Source organism: Sceloporus occidentalis, unplaced genomic scaffold (assembly GCF_023333645.1).
Source record: "Sceloporus occidentalis isolate IW3139 unplaced genomic scaffold, rSceOcc1.0.p SCAF_8, whole genome shotgun sequence".
In the NCBI taxonomy this organism is placed as follows: Eukaryota; Metazoa; Chordata; class Lepidosauria; order Squamata; family Phrynosomatidae; genus Sceloporus; species Sceloporus occidentalis.
Window position 1 is genome coordinate 18,383,448 of NW_028316988.1, and position 21,904 is coordinate 18,405,351.

Below are 21,904 nucleotides of genomic sequence, written 5' to 3' on the forward strand. Positions count from 1 at the left end.
GCGCATCCTCCTCTGTTGTTCCCCCGCAACGAACATTTAAACAAGAGCAAAATCTTGCTGGTCATTTGGCAGCGGGTATCAGTGTTCATCAAACATGTTTCTTTTCCTCTCGCACAGCAGCAGTTGCGTGCTGGGTCTGTTGCCTGTCACAAAGCATTGCCCTTCACTTTGAGATGTGCTGTGATACTGTCTCAATATATATATACATACACACACACACATATATAAAACACTTGGGGGGAGCGAATGATATGACCTCCCACGCAGTTGGCAGATTGTGCAAGCTTCAGCCAAAAGCCCCCGACAATAATCCAGCTCCACTTCACATATCCACAAATCAGAGCATAGAAGCAACAGGTTCCCAATAACTGGCCATTTGTAATGAATCTCTTTTTTGCAATAACAAAGGCACAACTAAGTTACAATGCAGTGGTAATGCAATTAAGAATTACCGTGTGATTGTAACATAATTGATAATGAAATTAGGAATGTAAGGCAGATCATGTAATGAAGAAGATAATTGTAGAGTCCACCATCCTCCAAGGCAGTCTATTCTACAATAGAACTTTTCTTATAACGAAAAAAGAAAAAGAAAAAAGGTTCTGGAATCTCTTTTGTTCTAATTTGAATCTGGGAAGTGGTGTAGTTGTTAGAGCATCAGACTACAACTCTGGAGACCAGAGTTCGAATCCTGACTTGGCCATATGAACCCACTGGGTGATCTTGGGCAAATCACATTCTCTCAGCCCTCAAGGGATGGCAATGGCAAACTCCCTTTGAAGAAATGTGCCTTAGGGTCGCCATTAGTCGGAATCTACTTGGAAGACACACAATAACACCAACAAAACAAATGTTCAAGGCCTTATAACTGCAGCCAACCTTGTTCTAAAAGCAGCTTCCTGAACTCTTGTCTGAAATAGATCAGTGGCAGAAGATATGGGTGTGTATTATGGTGCTTTTGTAATGTCATGGACTGCACATCCGAGCATCCATAGCCCTCATGGATAATGGTGAGGAATGCTAGGAACTGCAACGTCTACAAACTTCACCATCCAGAGAGACCTTTAAAATCGTCACAACGCAAGGGAAAAAATAATTTCTACAACTGTGCTCTTTGCTCCTTAATCTTCCTGTACCTTGTAAGAATAATATTTAAAGAAAAGAAAAGAAATGGAAAGATTGACATCTCCTCCAGCATTATGCTCAAAGCCGGTCACACATCTGGACTTTGCTCATAATTAGCCAAGCAAGCCCCTTTCTGTAATTACAAGCGCAGGGTCACCGTATGTAATTCTCTGCCCCTTTTGTTTGCCGTTGGTAAACATTAATCATGCTGCAAAAGAACAGATGAACGAATGAACGGCTCCGGGAGAGAGCTGGTGACCCCAACCTCTTTCGGATTCGTGGCTGTGGTTCATAGCATGCCTTCCCCACTTTCTGAGTATAAAATGGCTCCTCTTTGTTTGAAAGACCTCTGCAAAAAAGAGCTCCTGGATTTGGGAGCAGTTCTCCACTTTCAGCCACCTCCATGTGACTACGTTTGGAAGCAGGGTGACCAGACGTCCTCTTTTTCCAGGACATTTCAGCCTTCTGTCCAGGAAGAATTCCAAAATGTCCCCCATTTTGAGCATGACTAAGAAGCATGGATTTATATTTCTATTAGTAGGTTTTTTTCAGCTTTGCATTTAGTAATGTCCTACGTTTTTCTTGAACGTCCCACATTTTAATTGAACGTCCAACATTTTACAATGTCTCATCCTTCTTTGTGGTTATGACATCTGGTCGCCCTGTTTGGGACATCATGCTGGTCCCTCTAAACACCCTGAACTTCCATTTGTTGTCTTTTTCTGGCAAGGGGTCGGGGTGATTTTGGTCCTCAAATACCATCCAAGTCCCAAACTTGTAGAAACGCAGGAGCACCCACCCGCCCACAACTTCAAAACCTTCCTGGAACTCTCCATATTTACCTCTTTAGGGGCCATAACCCAACCAAAGTGCTAACTGGAAATGATGCAGTGTTCCTCCCAGATACCATTTTGGCTGGGATGTGGCCAAAAAGGAGAGGTTTTGTGCCCTTCCTTCATTCTGTCTTCCAGCTCCTCCTCCTCCTCTTCCTCCTCCTTCTGGAGGGTACCAAGAAGAGGGCAACCAAAATGGTGAAGGGATAGTGCCTAGATCAAGGAAAGTAATAGTGCCATCTATTCTGCTTTGATCAGGCCTCACCTGGAATACTATGTCCACTTCTGGGCACCACAATTCAAAGAGGAAGTTGGCAAGTTGGAGTGTGTCCAGAAGAGGGTGACCAAAATAGTGAAAGGTCTGGAAACCATGCTCTATGAGGAGTGACATAGGGAGCTGAGTATGTTTAGCCTGGAGAAGACAAGGTTAAGAGGTGATATGATAGCACTGTTTGAAGGGGTGTCATACTGAGGATGAAGTAATCTTGTTTTCTGCTGCTCCAGAGAACAGGACACAGAGCAATGAATTCAAGCTTCAGGAAAAGAGATTCCACCTCAGTGTTAGGAAGAACTTCCTGACAATAAGAGCTGTCTGAAAGTGGAACACATTCCCTCGGAGGGTCTTTCTTTGCAAGTTTTTAAACAGAGGCTGGATGGCCATCTGTTGGGGTTACTTTGATTGTGTATTCCTGCATGGCAGGGGGTTGGACTGGATGATTCTTGGGGTATTTTCCAATTCTAGGATGCTATGATTTTATGATTCCTCCTCCTGGAGTGAGTTAACGATAATCTTTTTTCCAAGGTGAGTTTTTTCACATTCAGTCTTTCAACCCAAGAGGAGCACACAAGTGTGTCTCCTGCATCCAGGCAACCTGCTACAATTCTCAGCATAGAAGCATCCCATATGTGGCTGGAAGATATTTCGGCTCCCAACGCTTCATCATATTGATCGCCATCCTGCAACGTGAGCAAACAACATAAGACAGGAGGCATGGCCCATGTAATTGGGTGATGTTTCTAATTAGTAGGGAAATGAAAGCAGAATCCCAAAGAGGGGGCGAGGGAAGCGCTGAATGGTGTGTGAGACAGCATCGACTAGAACAGATAAAGCCAGCTCCATGTCAGTGATCAATGAAGTCACCTCTTTGCTGGACGAGGAAGTCGATACGGAGTCTGACGGGCTTCAACAAAAAGCTACTCTGTATTCCATGTACAAACCAGGCATTGTGTGGCAGAAGACAAGGGAAAGGCACGTGCGGCATTGTGCGCAGCTACAGCTGCCATCCACTAAGTCTAATCTTAGCAGCACCACACTGGCAGCTCATTCCAAATGTGCTTCAACTATGTTCTCCTATTTATTCATGCTTTACGCTTTGGAAGATAAAGCTTCCAGAGTCCCCCCCACAGACACTTGAGTAAACTCTGTGAATGTTAATTATTCTACACAGTTTCACTAACTACATTGGGGGTGGGATTAAACACTTAGGGTACATCCGCACTGCACAATTATAGAAGTTTAATACTATGCTAACAGCCACAGTGCTCTGCTATGGGATTTGCACTTTGGTGGGAGACTTAGCATTCTCTGCTAGAGAGTTCTAGCCTATGCCCTTGAATTTCAGCATTGGACTTCCCTCACAGAGAATTCTAAGTACAATTGGTCTTCCATATCCATGGATTCTCTGTCCGCGGATTCAACCGTCCACAGCTTGAAAATATTCCAAATTAATAAATAATTCCCAGAAGCAAACTTTGATTTTGCCATTTTATATAAGGGATTTACATAAAGTGACTTTATATATGGGACAAACAAATGGGTCCTAGAACAGCTCAAGCTGGAAATCTCCTTGGAAGCCCAGAGGATTGAGTTGAGGCTTTTGCACACATCATGAAAAGGCAAGACCCATGAGAAAAGACAATAATGCTAGGAAAGGTGGAGGGAAGGAGAAAGAGAGGAAGGCCACATGCTAGATGGATGGATTCTATTAAAGGGATCACAGGTATGAATTTACAGGACCTAAGCAGAGTGATGGAGGTCACATAGTCTTGGAGATTTCTCATCCACAGGGTCACCAGGTATGTATGTATGTATTTTATATGCTGCCTTTCTCCTAAATTAGACTCAAAGTGGCTCACCAAAGATACTTTAAAAACAGTCCAATGTTAAAAACAAAATTAAAAACCGTATTACCACTTTGCCCCCTTGAATCCCATCTTGGGAGAAAGGCCAGGATATACATTCAATTAATCAACCAATTGATTGATTAATCTTCAAGTCTGCCAAAGACCCAGGCAGATCTCAATGGCCATTGTGTCTGGGTATGGGGCAAGGCCAGACCTTTCTCTTATCCCTCTCTTCTCCAACCACAAAATGGCTCTTTAGCTGTTGCAGAATTCCATCTGCAGAACTCTTAGGCTACTCTGAGCAATGTCAAATCTTGACCATGCTCTGTGTCTTCACATTTAGGAGCAGCATTTCTCATAACAAGGGCTAGGAGATTCCCTCCCCCTCGGACAATGTAATCCCTGACACTTCCAACCCCAGCTGTGTCCACCAGCCAGTCTTAAGCTGCTTCCTCAAGCCAACTTTCTTAGTATTATTTATGTTTTTATGCACAGGGAGGAGGACTGTGTGCTCTAGAAGTTTTGGCCCACGACAGCCAGTCTTTGAAGATCACAGTAAGAACGAAGGATGTCACACTTGGGTTGGCGAGGAGGGGAAGAAATGGTTTCCTTTCAACTCTTCTGGCAGGAGATCCAACAAGGCCAGCAGGAGTGGGGACGAAGGGTGAAGGTTGCAAAACACAGATTTGATAAAAAAAATTATTTTTGGTGATCCAGCATTGCACACGCTTCTCTCTGCTGCAACCGTCATTGCAAAATAAACTTTGCAGGGGCCATGCTGAGACCGAGCACGAAAAAAAGAAACTCTGAAACCTAGTTGCATGAAGAAAGAGGAACAGAGTTCACCTGTTCCCAGGAGGGAAGTGAAGAGGGTTAAAATCCCTGAAACAAGCAACGAAGATGGATTGGCAACTAAGCAGCCCTCCAGATGTTCCTGGACTGCAACACCCAGTATTCCTCACCATTGTCTACATTGTCAAAGTAACACATGAATGTTATGTATCTTACCTAATTCCTTTGTTTTGTGCGATGCTGTGGTGCGACAGTCTGGAGACAGCGGAGATCACCTGAGAAAAAAGAAAGAAAAAGTTCAGATGCTCAGTTTAAAAAGCAAACTTCCAACATTTTTGGACTGATGAAGAAAGAAAGACGAAGGAAAGGGATATATAATTGAATATATAACACTTATGGCATACATAAGAGCATCGTGATAGCCTTAACAATGGATATATACATAATTATCTCCTTGTTCGTTAGTAATTTCAATAGTATGATGAAATTGCATACAACTCTCCCATGTACAATAACTATTTATGGGCCGCTAATCGAGATTGTGTAGCCTTAAACGCACATCCTAATGCCGCATCTTCCACTTCTGAGGTGCCCACAGACACTTCCCTTGATATCCATAAGGTTGTGATTCTCTCTCACATCCCATCAGAAAACACAACGTTCCAAAATCCATTAAGGTTTGCGCACACATCTGGGTAGAGGTCTCTGCGTTTTACATCACATGCATTATTACTGTTTTCCCCTGAAACAACCTTGAAGGGTAGCTCTGTGCTTGTGTTGAATTTGGGTGAAATCCAACCTGATTTTCAATTGGGATCTTAATCCTGGTTGCTTTCTCCTGAAAGCCTTCTGTGTCTCCTGGAAATCTCCAAGGCAGATTTTGAGGGTGGTGTATGCTGTCGGATTTTGGGTGACGGTGGTGCTAGGTATGCATACTAAGGAGAAGGTTCCCTTCTTGCATGTTCTGCTGATTCCAGAAATGTTGCATCAGCAGAAAAACCCAGTTAGGTCCTTGACAACAGTATTATCAGAGTCCTTTTGCTGCAGCTATGGGGTTGGGGTACTTTGCTTAAGGCAACACTTTCCTTTTTTCCTAGATTTCTTCTACAGCCTACAGCAGAAATGTACTGACTATGACTCCGGTGCAAAGATAAATCCCTCTGCTTCATTCAAATGAAGCTCATAATTGGACTGGCTTGTGCACAAAAGAACCTCCTGGTGGATTGGACCCTTGGGCCTACGCTGCTGCCCTCTTGACATCCAAAATCTGCTAACCAAGATAACCACTTTCTTGTTCAAGCCTGCCATGGTACGATAAAGAATAGATTGGTTGGAGGAAGCCACTTTAAATTGGGACACAGCACTTGAATTTTTTTCCTCACTAGCCGCTCTATACGTCCACTGGATCTGAAATAACATTAATCAAAGCTAACACCTATGAAGACATCTGGAGTTAATTAATTATATTTGTTTTAGTCGATTAATGAATTAACTCTCCAAATATATTCAGAAGAAGGATTCCTCACCCAAGAAGGGAGAATACCTCTTTTAAGATGGTGCGGATCACCCATCCATATGTTCCGGCATTCAAATTAATGAGTTAATTTAGAAACGATACTTTTCACCCAAGACGGGATTCAAAGCCACTAGCAATATAGATTAAAAAACATTGATACAACTGAAATAAGAGAAGACTGACAAGTGATGTGACAGCCATCATTAAACAGCTGAAGGGATAGTGGTTTGACTGTTGGACTATGACTGGGGACCAGGGTTCAGTTTCTGGCTCAGCCATGAAATCGCTGGGTGACTTTGGGCAAGCTACAAGATCTCGGCTTCTGGGAAAGGCAAGGGAAACCTCCTCTCAACAAATCTATCATCATCATCATCATCATCATCATCATCATCATCATCATCATCATCATCATCATCATCATCATCATCGAGGATATCATGGATGGCCAAAAGGTTAAAGCACATCTAGCCAAGAAAACCTATGATAGGGCTGCCATAAGTCAGAAATGACAAGAAGAAGATGAAGAGGTAGAAGATGGATCTAGCTTGCTTTCTGCTGCTCCAGAGACTAGAACCAGGGATTCAAATTACAAAACAAGTGATTCCGTCCAAGCTTCAGGAAGAACGTCTTGGTTGAAAGTCCTGCTCAAGAGTCAAAGAGTGGTGGACTCTCCTTTGAACACTTTAGTTGCCTGTTTCTGCATGGTTTCTGGAGGCCAAGGTTCGATTCCAAGCTCACCCATGAAACCTTGGGCAAGTCACATGCTCTCAGCCTCAGGGGAAGGCCATGGCAAACATCCTCTGAAAAAACCATGCCAAGAAAACCCCATGATATGGTCATATCTAAGACAACACCTCTCTGGGACTCTCCAGGTCCTCCAGTGCAACACTGCAAGAAATTGATCATAGAATCATGTTGGAGGACCTACAAATGCTTAGAGAAGTGTTTTCTCTCGGAACCTCTAGGTTCTCCAGCACAACTCCATGATCAATTTCTGGCAAAGTTTTATTGGAGGGCGTAGAGATTCCTAGAAAGAATATATGACTCAAAACTGCAAATAATTAAATCCGCAAAAGTCAAAGCCGCAAATGTGGAGGGCAGACTGTAAAAGCAACTAAATTAACAGCATTTATAAAAGCCTGGTCCTTTCACAAGCAAAGAGGGCACTTTTTTGTTGATGGCAAGGCATCTTCATGGATGAATCTAGCCAATTAAACACGACAGTCCAAACTGGGTACTTGTGATGCATGCACTCTAGCTAAGGCACAGTATTGTCCTCAGCCAAGGCAATAGGTACCGCATGGGCACCTGTCGTGAAAATGCAAACGCCAACAAAAGGGTCACTCGGGCATGACTGCCGCCTCCTCCAACCCTCTTGTGACTCTGATTGGGGCTGACACATGGCGTGGCTGTTGCAAATGATGCCAGACAGTCACACGCAAAAAGTGACCCAGTGCTGCAGATGGGGTTCAAGGAGACAAGTGGGACCTGGTCTCCTCCCCACCCCCATGTGCGCATAATGTTCATGCATGGGTCATGATGGAGAAACCCAGCTCTTCCCATGGAGGACGCACAGCTGAACTCAGGGGTGTGGAAGTATACATGGAATTCCACATTTCAGATCTATTATTTAAATCAAGCACCACTGATCTATTTGAGTCTTGCCCATACTAAGTTATCTTTTGCAGTCATGAGGGCTAGCAACTTATTTTAAAGGAGGTGGAATCTCCTTTCCTGTAGCTTGTCTAAGCCCTATGAAATACACACAGTTCCCATGAGTCAACATACAAATGGCAGTCGCACTGACAAGTGTACACACTCACACACAGAGAGAAGTTTCTGTTTGATGCTTCAAAGGAATTGTACACTTGGAGAGCACTTTTAAAAGTCTAGGCTAAAGGCATTGTCTGTGGTACTGAACATATGTCAGGCCAGAGCTCAGCACATTGGAGAACTCCTTTGAAATTGTATTCTGAACTGAGACACAGAAGCTGCCATGGTAGATGAGTGGCAGAATGTGGCTATGTAGCTTTTTTTGGGGTTCCATGTTGGTTTTGGTTGTCGTTGTGTGCCTTCAAGTCATTTATGACTTATGCCAACCACAAGCCAAACCTATCACAGGACTTCCTTGGCAAGATTTGTTCAGAAGTGGTTTGCCGTTGCCTTCCTTTGATGCTGAGAGAGTGTGACATTTCCCAGGCCGCCTAGTGGGTTTCCATAGCTGAGTGGGGATTTGAATCCTGCTTTCCCAGAGTTCGAATCCAATACCCAAACCATTATACCATGATCCAGAGATTGGGATTCAAACTGCAGGAAAAGAGATTCCAGCTAAACATGAGGAAGAACTTCCTGACAGTAAGAGCTGTTCAACAGTGGAAGATGATGCCTTGGACGGTGGTGGTGTCTCCTTCTTTGGCTGGATGGACATCTGTTGGGAGTATTTTAATTATGTATTCCTTTATATGTGTATTTAATCATGTTATTCAATAGTGATGTTGTGATTAGATCCAAGGTTCCCCAATTTTGGTCCTCCAGACGTTTTGGACTCCAGCTTCCAGAATTCCTGACCATTGGCCAAGTTGGCTAGGGCTTCTTGTAGCTGAAGTCTAAAACATATGGACAGCCAAAGTTTGGGGATCATTGGATTAGATTATTAAAGTCTCACACAGGAACCACAATAATATCTAGAACATTTCCACAAATGGTGTTGGCAGCAGTGGAACAAGGTGAGATCCCACATTTGGTACCATAGAGGTGGGACAGATGGACCACCCTCACAGTTACCTACACAGGCTGAAGGCGCATGAGCAAAGGGCAAGTCCTGTCCTTGAATCAAAACACTGGGAATTTTGCCATTGGCTCTGGCAGGGCCATAAATAAATAAATACAAATCGTGCCCCATTAATATTTCAGATCAGCAGGGATCAGGGCTGGAAGCACTAGCCATGTGGTCAGCAAATGCCTCGAGCACTAAAACTCTTTAAGAAGCCTGTTCTTATAAACACCGTTTCAATTCAGCTGTATTCTCAGGATAACTGTGATACTGAAATAACAGGGGACTGCTGGCCGTTGCCCCAAACTAACAGTAGTAGGAAAGCAAACTATAAAATTCCCCCAATGCCTTCCTGTCTTACCGAAGCTCTAAACATCTGAGAAGTGTTCAGTCATGTGGAAATTGGAAATGGCAGATGTGACAAGGAGAGCTGAAAACCTGTGTGGGTCCAGGAACACACTTTGCTGTCGCTTTAATTCTAATGACATAAGTAATACTTAATAAAGCAAGTAGTAAAAGGGAATGTCAATGCTTGTTGCTGTGTGCCTTCAAGTCGCTTCCAACTTATGGCGGACCTAAGGAGAACCTATTATGTGGTCTTCTTGGTATGATTTCATCAGATTTCATCTGAGGCTGAGAGAGTGTGACTTGCCCAAGGTCATCCAGTGGGGTTTAATGGCTGAGTGGGCATTCGAACCCTGGTCTCCCAGTTTCATAGTCCAATGCTCAACCCTCTTTACCATTGAAAGAGCCTTACAACTATTTTTTAAATGCTTAAAATCCACAAGAGACAAAAGTAAAAACTTGATTAAATAATCAGAAAAAACGAAAGCCAGGTTTCAGCACATATCATTAAAACACAATGTCTAAATATTGTGACAGAACAGCTTACAGTTCCTAGAATAACATGTCTAAATGTCAAACAACTTCAGTATATTATCTTGAATGTAGAATGAGTTTAGAATATTTGCCTTCTGCACATCCTATAAAACTGGTTGGGCCATCGCTTTCCGCAAAGTGGCAGATTTACTAAAAATTAGAGGATACTCCAGTGTGAAAGACCTCAGGTGGAAGAAAGGGACCCAGTGAAGAGTGAAATAATCCATTTTTCTCCCCTGTTAGAATCATAAGAACAGCAGCTACATAGGAATGGGGGACTGTGTGAAGGAGGAATGATCATATACTAAGGGGTGCTCAAACCTCTGAGATTGCACATGATATCTTCATTCACCCACTGTTCCCAGTATGAGATTCAGGAAGGGGCAGGAAGATGCCAAGAAGTGATTTCCATCTATGTCTGCATGCCAAATCGCCAAATTAATGTGAACTTTAAAAGATAAGCCAGCTGGAGATTAGAAGCTGTTTATGGACTTTTTCAGCAATAAGAAATCTAATGGAGTAATCATCTGTGGTTATGGGGATTAGGAATGCTAGTAATTCTGGTTGGTCTGTAATTGTTGTTGTGTGCCTTCAAGTCGTTTCCAACTTATGGCAAACCTAAGGTGACCCTATCATGCGGTTTTCTTGGCAAGATTTGCTCAGAGAAGGTTTGCCATTGCCTTTCCCTGAGGCTGAGAGTGTGTGACTTGCCTGAAGTCACCCAGTGAGTTTTATGGCCAAGCAGGGATTCATACCTTGGTCTTTCGAGTTGTAGTCCAATGCTCAAACCGTTACCCTACACAGAATGCATCTAGAAATAATTGTACAGAGTGCATCAATCTTGAAGTGGAGTGCACTATGCCAGAGTGTATCAACATTGGGATGCAGTGCACTGCACCAGTGTGAGTCCATCTTGAGGTGCAGAATACTGCACCAGTGTGCATTTTGAATCATAGAGTTGGAAGTGACCAGAACAACTATCCAGTCCAACCCCAGGAGCTCTCAATCAAAGCATATCCAACAGATTGCCATTCAGCTTCTGTTTACCTTTGTGCACCAGTGTGTATCCATCTTGTGGTGCACTGCGCTAGTGTGCATCAACCTTTGTATGGCAGTGCATTGCAAAGGCACCCAAAAGCAGATGCACACTGGCACAGGGTACTCCACTTCAAGATGGATGCACACTGGAACAGTGCACTCCACTTCAAGATCAATGCACACTGGAACAGTGCACACTGTCTCTGTGGCAGAATATTTCCATGCAACCACTGGGTGCACTTAGTGTGGAACTCAATAGATCCAATGGAGACAAAAACAGTGTGTGGAAACAGTGGGGGCAATGTGGCAGAAAACAACTGAGCATTTACTAGGCTGCTTTTTTCCTGCTATTCTTTGCTTTCACCAACAAATGGCACTTGTCTCCTTCAGCTTCCCTTCGCCAATAGATATTTTAAGTGCAAGGCCAGATTAAGGTGGCTTGAGTCCTGGAGCACTTTTAAAAACCAGCCCTTGCACTCCACTGTGTATGCGTATCAGCAACAACACAGAGAATAAGCAAAACTATTGAAGAAATACTATATGGAAAGGCAAGAACAATAAACAGCAACATAAAAATCTTCATGTGTGAACACATTTCTTTTGGCCCTGCAACGCCAGAGAGGCTAACACCCTGATTCCATGCATTTTTGTTCAATGACTGAAATAACACAGAGACTGCTGATGATAACAGAAACATTGGGAGATTCAAGGAATGATTGGAAAGAGCAAAGAAAGGAAACTACTTATCTTTTTAAAACCCTAAACCTCTGATCTGTAAGGAGCCTGGAGCAATTGCACCAACTGAACCATTGATAATCTGGCCCTGTTTAAGTACTTCCTCATCCAACTATTCTTTAAAACACAAAGCATTCTTCAATATTCCTTGGAAATGATGGGGGAAACAGGGAATATACCTGCAAATCCCACCCCCCAATTCTACCATAGTCTGCATTATCTACTGAATGACTGTACGCTTATGCAAATACAGGTATTCCAGTTCTTCTTTCTCTGGAAAGCCAACATCAATAGTTATCATTTCAGTGTCCCCAAAACCATGGCTTTCAACCAAACCCACAAAGAAACACTACTATACCATCCACATCAAAAAAATGTGAACGTCTGTCTTTCCCGTTCCCATACCATGTCAACCTATACGCAATGCTGAAAACACGACAACTCACTTATGCCAGATCAATTATTCATGGTCTCTTCACATCGGTGGCAAATACACAATCCCAGTCGCTCTGGTTGCCCATAACACGTGTTTGGAAACCATGGGGAATGCAAGATTAACCGCTGCTGCGTGTCCTTTTTTTAATTCACCACTTTCAATAGGCAGAAAGGCAAAAGGGAGCTAGACTGCTTTGCAAGTCATGGTTACAACCAGCCATGCCCACACCGTGTGCCATGACACAACTGTTGGCACATGGGGAAAAATGAGACTGTGACTTCAGACACTCAGTGGGTTTCCATGGCTGGACAGAGAGTCGAACCTTGGTCTCTCAGGCCCGAAATATATTTGTTATTTGTTACTGTGTGCCTTCAGGTTGCTTCCAATTTGTGGCAACCCTGGGGCTACCGTATCATGGGGTTTCCTGGCATGTTTCTTCAGAGGGGTTTTGCCATTGCCATCCTCTAAGGTTGAGAGAGTGTGACCAAGGCCATCATGTGGTTTTCATGCCAGAGTGGGGATTCGAACCCTGTTCCCCATAATCATAGTCCAATGTTCAAACAACTGCACCATGCAGGTTCTCCCAAAATATATAACAAACACGTAATAAAAAACCCTGAGAATTTCCACTGAAGAGACCACTAGTCAAGACTATCTCAGAGCTTGTTCCATAACTTGGGAACCACAAGGATTCCCTCTTTCAGGAGTCTTGCAAAAATTGGGCCTGGATGTTGCATGAAAGCTACACTTTCCCACCTCAGTCTTTGCACTGCAAATGTCTCAGAGCAGGGAGCTGTCCTTTTATACAATGCCCTGGGAAGTGATGTCAGAAACTGAACATTATAGATGTGGCAAAGGGCATACAGTGGGCCCTTGGTATTTGCTGGCGTTTGGTTCCAGGATCCCCCAAAACTCGTGGATACTCAAGTCCCATTATATACAACGGCATAGTAAAAAAGCCTCTCATGACAGCACCTCTGCTCCATTGCAAAAAGATGCAATTATAATAACAGGCCAATTATGACATGAAAGATAATTTTAATGACACATTTGGTTACCATTATGACTTGGCCTATGTACTGGAAAGTGTCCATAAAAATCCATTAACTATAACTGTTCAGTTCCAATCACCACAAACAAGGAATAAAAGAAGAGTCCATCACCATCTTACCATCTTCTGAAATTAATCTTTGACTAACCATAATGCATTCCTGGTTAGCTTCTGCTGAAAAGAATAATTGTGTGAACTGTCGTCTAAGAGGAGTAAGAGTGCACCAATACTGTAGAAATAATACAATTTTCCATCCCTGCTCCTCAGCTACTACAGTTTCAACCCTATTCTCCAAAATAATGAAGATCAAAGTGTGGAGGAAGAAAGGCCTGGGGTTTAAAGATGGAAGGAGGTGGACAGAAAGACATTTTCAGGCGTCTATTGAAATCTTTTCTGTTTTCTGGTAGATAAAATTCCCCCTTTCCTTTTTTGCCTGGGGCACAAGGCACTCCATCAGATCCCAACTTTTACTAATAGCCTGGTAAAAAAGAAAGAAAGCAGAAGGCTTTGCAGAGGGTTAAAAGACCGCAGGCCCAGAGCTTAAGACAGACGGTCCACCGACCTTTTAGCCACAGTTCAGAGCATCCATGTCAGGCTGTGTTAGGGTTGGCGAGGCGTTATGGGCACAAACGCTTACACCTCTCAAGATAATAAGGGTTAGAAACCTTAACAGGCTCTGATGGCCGGGAATGTTTTTCTCCAGATAGCAGCATGTCGTCACCAAGAGGTAACCGTCCCTGCAAAAAAGCATGCGTAAAACCAGGTGGGACAGGCAAAGCCGTTCCTATCTCTTCACTCGCCTCACCAAAACTATGTTGCTGCTTTGGACCACTTCCCTGCATCCGAAAGAGCTTATCGGCCAATGTAATATTTCAAATGTATTACTACCGGTCCGCCGGGTGCGTGTGTTGCATTATCCTGTGTCACTTTATTTATTCTTCCCCTTTGACCTCAAGATGAGACTCAATGAGACAAGATAAAACGAAGCACAAAGAAAAATATAACAAACCATAAAACCAAAAATTATGTTTGAAAGAATTCCCATCTGTAAAATGGGAATTTTTGGCACACATATATCTTTCCATGATGGCCACTTGGGTAAAACTTGACTTCTTGCCTGAAGTTTGACTCACACTCTCAAACTACTACCTCCATGGCAATTGTGTCACAGCTAGCTTTTTGATTCTGGCACACTTATAATCTGTAATGTATCTATAATAATCTGCAATGTAATATGTGGGAGCCTGATACTCTGTAAAACCCGGGTCCTGGAGCGACTTGTGACCCCCTCCAAGGCCATTTTTGCAGCCCCTCCAGATCCCACAGACCACCTCTTTCCTGCATGCGCCTTAAAAGAAAGAAAAAGTAAATTGTTTCTCATGGGTGCCTCTAGATATAGCAATTGACCTTTCAAACACATTACACTTTCCACACGCCATTTAACATTGAAAAATGTCTGCGTTTCCAAACCAAACGGTGCCATTCCAGCTAGTTTTGGCAATCTGTGTGGTTCCCCAATGGCAGAAACACGGGGGCCTAAATTTACCACACTTGCTATACACAGTTATTGTATCAGTCAATTGAAGGTGATCTTTTAGCAAAGGAAAAGCAGGAGATATAAACTATACCTAGGGTGCTAAAAAGTACCTTGAGCCAATCTGCCGGTTAATGCCTAATCTCTTTCTAACTCACTTGATTATAATGATGGAACAAGGGTATCATTCTCTCAAAAACCTGGAGAGGGTTCCAAAAAATTAATGTCACAATTCCATGGTGGCAGGGAGAGCTTCATCTGTTGCCAACCAGCTGTGTAAGGCATAGCGAAGGGTTGGGAATGGAGCTGTTAATGGTCCCTTTTGTGGAGGAGGAGGAGGAGAGGGACTTCAAAGTGGAAAATGCGCCAAGAAATTTACTGCCGCTCTTGCGAAATCTCTGTGGTGGGACGGTGCAGCTTTATGGAGAGGAAATGTTCCCCATAACCTTCAGAATAATTATTACATGAGGAGAGGAGGAATTACTACAAGAGGGTTGAAAGCATGGGCTCAGCAAAAAGGAGAACATTTGTGGAGGAGTGGAAAGTGCAAGAGGAAAGGATACCCCAAAGGAGAAATGCTCAGGACATGAACCACCCTTTGGATCTTTTGCTAGTCAAGGGGGCAGGAGCTCCTCAAAAAGACCACTTGAGGCAAGAGGTCTTGCGGATCAGTGGTCCCAAAGGCTATTTGGCCAAAAAAGCCAATGCAATCCTAGGCTGCATCAATGGACTATAATGTCCAGATTGAGGGAAGCAGTAGTGCCACTTTATTCTGCTTTGGTCAGACCTCACCTGGAATCCAATGTCCAGTTTTGGACATCACAGCTCAAGGATACTGACAAGCTGGAACATGTCCAGAGGAGGAGAACCATGATAATCAAAGGTCTGGAAAACAAACCTTATGTTGAATGACTTATGTGTGTTTGTGTTTGTGTGCATGTGTGTGTATATATATGTCTTCAAGCCACCTGTCGACTTATGGCAACCGCATGAATTTCATAGGGTTTTCTTGGGTAAGGAAGACTCAAACATTTTTTTTTGCCAGAAATCATATCCAGGGGTAGCCATGTCGGCCATATACCAAAGTGGAGTATCATTCAAAATCCACAAAAAGGGGATAAAGTACTTTTTGCAAGCTTCTGTTTAATATGTGCAAATTTCCCCCACAGAAGGAATGACACATTTTTGCCTTGTGCAAAATGCTTAAATTGGATCCAAGGCTGTGGAAATGGAGTGGTACATGTAGGTAAGAAATGTGCACTGGTCACGAATTTACATTGCGATGTCTGGATTGCATATCTGGTTATGCATTCAGCTCCCCATTTGGTTCACTTGTGCAACACTGCCATCAACACAAATATAAGCATAGCACAGCTAATGCATTATACCGCACGTGGGGATTTACACAGGTGCTTCTCAAGTGTGGAACTGGCTCAGCAAACTCCTCTCCCCATATGCTGCGGACCAGTAACCTATATGATTCCACTGACTACAACTGGTTTTCTAAGGGACCAGCACTGGCCTATGAACCACCACTTTGAACAGCTCTGATTTATACCATGAAACCTCAGTGTAAGATCTCCACTCTCGAGATTTGGGCGACATATTGAACAAGGCACAATCGGAGCCCCTGCCTTGTACCATTTTCTCAGCGGCGGCAGGCAATGCATCAGGAGTCATCTTCCCTCTCCGCCCGTTATTGACTGGATTTATTGAAACAGATGGAACATCCATCCTAGCCAGAAGCAAACACACAGCTATTCAAGACTTGCTTCCCAGAAAGCAGCTTAAATCCGCATTACACTTAATCCATCTTGATCAAGGCCTCAGTATGTAAGCAGGAAATATGATAGATCTTTCCCCCCAACAGACCTGGGAGCAAGGTTCTTAACATTTGCATAGCCTTCGGGAAGGGGAGGGAGGATGCTTTCAGGTTAATGGGGAAGTTAACAGAGGGAATAATAAGAAAAACTGAGGTGCAGGTAGAGCGGTGAATGTGCCACAGACGAAAACAACAACCTTGATCCAGTAATGAGAAGATAAAAAGGCCGACACACTGGACAGATAACAGGCAGAGGTTAACTTTGGCTTTTATCACTGGGATTTCATCTGCTTGGAAAATGGCAGTTAGTCCCAGACAATACAAAACAGAACCCCACTATCCTTTGCACAAAAAAGGTGAACTGTGAAGGGATGTCATTTGAATTTTGCAGGAATTTACGCCTAAAAAAATTGAGATTTCTGTCTCTCTGTTCAAAGCAAACTTAATTTCTCATGCTGCTTCAGGCCACAGCCTGCAAATGTAAATAGACTGAAGAGCAAGCCAAGAAAACTGGCTCCCTGTTCCCACCCCGAAATGCAGCAGCGGAAGTAAATTTATCCGCACAGCTCCAACAACGAAGGCACAGAGTTAATGCATCATCCATAGTGACCCTCTAGCGCTTGATATCTGCAGGAAAGAAAGTATTTATTAGTTCTGGTCTCCACAGTTATGTCTAAGGTCTTCTTCGATGTGGAAGAAAAGAGCCAAGGCAATGGGTTTCAGTCACAAAGACAAATAAATGGGGCCAAGAGCAAACCATGGACCTGAGTTTACAAGGCCTCCATTGGCAGTTGTGGACTAGAATAGTTTGCTGTCTACTTTGAACCCATCTCACCTTTCTTTCCAGCAGCAGTCAAAGAACTTATTTAGGCAGGCCTTTGGCTTATAATTCAATGCAGGGGATGGGGATTTTAATGGGATGGTGCTTTTCTCTTTTATGATTATGTTTTAAATGCATTTAAACCTGTTTTAACCTTCTATTTTTAATAGATTTTTAAAAACCTTTGCACAAACAGTGTTTTAGCCATGCCTTGTTTTAACTGGATGTAAGCTGCCTGTGCAAGGAGAAAGGCAGGATATTAAACAAATTTAGATAAATAAATTAATTAAAAAACCAACACAGAAAATACCAAAAGTTGTAAAAATTACTTTTTTAGATGGCAGCCTCCCAAATTTCCCTGCTCAGCGTGGCCACTGCTTCCATAATGTCTGGTGGATTCTTAGTGCTATAGTCCAAAATGTAACAAGCAACTTTCCAAGCTCTGAAACTCTCTTAAGCTTCTCTCTTGGCTTTCGCTAAGACTCAGCCTTTGAATTATTCACAGTTACAAGCCTCTGGGCCAGCAGACTGCCCTCCCTCCCTCTCCTTGTTCTCATGCCTTCTTTCCCCCAAAGCTACCTACCTCTTGTCAGAGTTTTAAACCAAGTTTCCTCCACGATAAACCATACGACTCGGCTTCTCAGCCAAGTCAATGTTCACCCAAGGGAAAAACAGACCTTCCTTCTGAACTCTTTCACCACGCAAAGGTCAGGAGGGTTTGGAAACAGAACAGGCTGCCTGAGATGCTTGGAAGCACAAGAAAGTAATGGCTGGAATTCTGTTGGTGACTTATGCATGCGTAAGTTCTCCTAACAGAAACGGCTGGACATTTTTGTCTGATGCAGAATGTCTGTACTTAGGGTGTCGCAGTAGAATTGCACATGTGCATAGAAGCCCATGCATGTCACACATTAATGCACAGTATGCATGAGAGGAGCACATGCACTGGGCTGCCCATTCAGTCGCACAATGTCGCAATTAATTAACATGATGGCATTCTGTAACTGCTATGTGTAATTCCATGAGTGTAACATCATCATCATCATCGCCATCGTTGTCATAATCTCAGTGTTGTTGTTATTGTTATTTCTTACCCACCATTCCCCCCAGATTGAGATGGAGAAGAACAACTCTAGTCACCACTTTTGGTAGGTTTGTAGCTACAACCAACAATTTGGGAAGCTGACTGGCAAATCACTACGTTGGAGCATTTTGGGTCTTCTGGGAGAAAAAACAGCCATTAAACAACTGGGGAAAAATGAGAAAAAATTGGAAAGATATAAGGCACTGCCATGGGACTTTTGGGCCAACCAAAGTGGGATTCAGGGGTTAGACGGTCTCCATTCCTGTGATAGATAGATAGGACAAAAGCAGGAAGACCACGTGGATTAAGAAGAACAAAGCTTGGGGGTGAGAAAACCAACTCTCATTAATGTTTCAGCACAGTGAATGTGGCTGGATTAGACATGTCCCCTGCAGGGCAATGCTAGCTCAATGGGGAAGCCTGCCAGTTGCCCCTTGGATGCAAGAGCATCTGGTCCAAGTCGGGTCAAAAGCAAATCGTCCAAATCTTCCTCTTCCACAAGCAAGGGACCCTGCTGGAGATTTGCTGATCAAACTGGTGATGGTGGTGGGAGATGACTTGGCAACTTCATCTCAGATCAGCAGGTGTGGCACCCGATATGCTGGTGAACCTTTTTGAAAAGGTCACTGGGTTGAATATAATAATACTTTGCAGATGAAAGACCCTAGGAGACAGAAGTAAGCATAGCAGGGCCAGATCCATTCCTGGGCATGAACAGCTGGCTGAAACTTCCCTGCGGAAGATTGCCAAGCAAAATGTGATAAAGCCTCCAAGGAGATCTTGATGCTTCATGAAGGAAATGAGTGAAGGATGGAGAGAGAAGTCTAGCACAACTCTATGGTCAACTTCTGGCAAAGTTGCGCTGGAGGGCCTAGAGATCCCTAGAGAGAACATGTTAATCAAAACTGCAAAATAATCAGATCCACAAAAGTCAAAGTTGCAAATGTGGAGTGCCAACCATAACAATGACTGCATTCTTCTTCCTGTTGTTGTTCAACATCTTACTAAAGAATATTAAGATGAGAAAGAAGGCATCTCTGTCCCACTCTGCAATGTCGGCTTCAACTATGCAAAACAAGAGAGAGAGAGAGGCCTGAGTCAGACCTCAGCCTTAAGGGATTAAAGCTGAAACTATTTCTTTTGGGTTCACCACTTGGAACCATCGCTTATTTTGGCAAAGGGGACACTCCCACGCACAAAAGGAGAAAAATGCACAGCCCTGTCTGCACCGCTGCAGAGGAAGCAGCCGCCTCTTGATTATCTCATTAACTGAAATGCCATCTTCTGGGGCTCCGGGGACAAACCGAACATCTTGTAAAACCTTTATTACAACGAACCCGCTTGCCAAGAACCTCCCGAAATACAAACAAAGAAACAAGTCTCCCAAGGGACCCCTCGCCCTTTCCCCCTTTCTCCTTCTGCACACAACTCCAAGCTCCTTGAGAAGGAAAAGCCTCAGCCACTTGGCTTGGAAGTAAGCCCGAGGGCCGGGTGGGGTGCGGGATGTGGGATTAGGCTGGGTTCGGCTCAAAAGCACCAGCCGCACACCCAGCGAAGGAGCAACAGCCGTGACGACAAATGTGGCACGGGTTGCTCTGACCTCTTTTGGGTGGGGACATCTTCAAGATGCTCCCAGCGACGAGAGAGGCTGACGTATAGACTGGCTCCATTTTCTGTGCATGATTATCAGATCTCACACTTTCTCTAAACCCCGGGCAGGACCTCAAGTGAGTATACAGGGTGAGGCAGAGATTTCTTTATAGAGAAATCCTTCGCACACAAGTCGCCGAAATACCTGAAAGTCATCAGATCCAACCTGATTTTGGAAGCTAACCAGAGTCCACTCTGGGTAATACATGGATGGGAGACTGCCAACAAATACCAGGTGCTGCTGGCTATATTTCAGAGGAAGGAACTGGCAAAATCCTTACCTAAGAAAATCCTGAAAAACCAGCATGATGAAGTAGTTTGAACATTGACTATGACTCTGGAGACCAGGTTTTGAATCTCAGCTTGGCCATGTAAACCCACTGGGTGATGTTGGACAAGTCACACTCTCTCAGCATCAGAGGATGGCAATGGCAAACCCCCTCTGAAGAAATCTTGCCAAGAAAACCTCATAATAGGGTCATCATCAGTTGGAAAACACCTGAAGACACACAACAACAGCAACAACACCTTATGAAATTCATAAGGTCTCCATAAAGTGGCAGACGACCTGAAGGCGCATACACACAAACACTCCCTCACAGAGCTTCCCTCTGGCTTTGCCTTGAATTTCTTTGCTTTACTGCTTTATAGCACAGCTTGGAAGGAGAGGGTTAGAAGTAACCTAGGTCCCTGTAACTTCTTTTTGCCATAAGGAAACAGGAACAATATTGGGAGCTTTTGGTGTAGTCACTAACATGAATCAGAAAGCGAGCATGGAAGAGTGGTCTGAATGATAGATGAAGAATCTGGGAGACTAGGGTTTGAATCCCTACTTGGCCATGGAAACCAACTGGGTTACCAGTTGGTTTCCATGGGCAAACCACACTCTTCTAGTAGGGGTGGGAAAGGGAGGCCATTTGGGGGACATTTTTGGGAAAGGTTTTGGTGGGAAAGACCCCTGGGAACTCTGGTGTCCACAAAAAAGGTCTTGGGGCCACATGTCACCCATAGACTACCCATTGCCCAACCCTGCTTTTAGCCTCAGAGAAAGGCAACAGCAGCTGCCCCCCCTTTCCGAACAAACCTTGCCAAAAGAATCCTCTGACAAGTTCATCTTAAGGTTGCCGTATGTTGGATCCAACCTGAAGGCATGTAAGCAACAGAATAACATTTTCTAGTCACCTTTTACAGCAACTTTCAAATATGATTGTAGGTATTTTTAAAGGTACATTTAGCTGAATGTTTCATGTTTTGTGCCATCTCCCTCTCTGTCGTTGAATAGTCTGAAGAGGCTACTGCTTTTAGCTATGCATGGATGTGTCTTTTACAGATAGCAACTTCAAGAAAATGCATTTTTTTGGAAATGTGGCCCATTTGTATTCATGTACATGACTAACCTATGCTCTGACTCTTCTCCTCCACTTCTGTGTTTTTTGTTTGCAATCATACTTTAAAAAGAGGAAACTCTTAAAAGTAATGAGTAATATACCAAGTAATGCAATGAGTTACTGAAACGTTTTTTGAATCATTAATGGTAACAAATTACTTCTGGGAGGCCTTGCGATGAGAGCTGCATACCAAACCATTACTGTGAAGCCAGGCAATGTTGGGTAGATTTCCTAGCATAAAATAAGACACACTGCAGGCCTTTCAGCAGCAAAGCTGGCAGAAAGTCCAAAGTGAGTCAAAGGC

General features: G+C 43.6%; 1 protein-coding gene across 3 annotated transcripts in view; it reads right to left on the minus strand.

Moving 5' to 3' along the window:
• VAV2 (vav guanine nucleotide exchange factor 2) overlaps positions 1-21,904 on the minus strand; it is a 141,709-nt gene that overhangs the window by 39,300 nt on the left and 80,505 nt on the right. For all 3 annotated transcript variants that reach the window (XM_089535077.1, XM_089535076.1, XM_089535075.1), the window contains exon 3: positions 5,091-5,149. In XM_089535077.1, the coding sequence (XP_089391203.1) occupies positions 5,091-5,149 (59 nt within the window). The remainder of the gene's footprint in view (positions 1-5,090; positions 5,150-21,904) is intronic.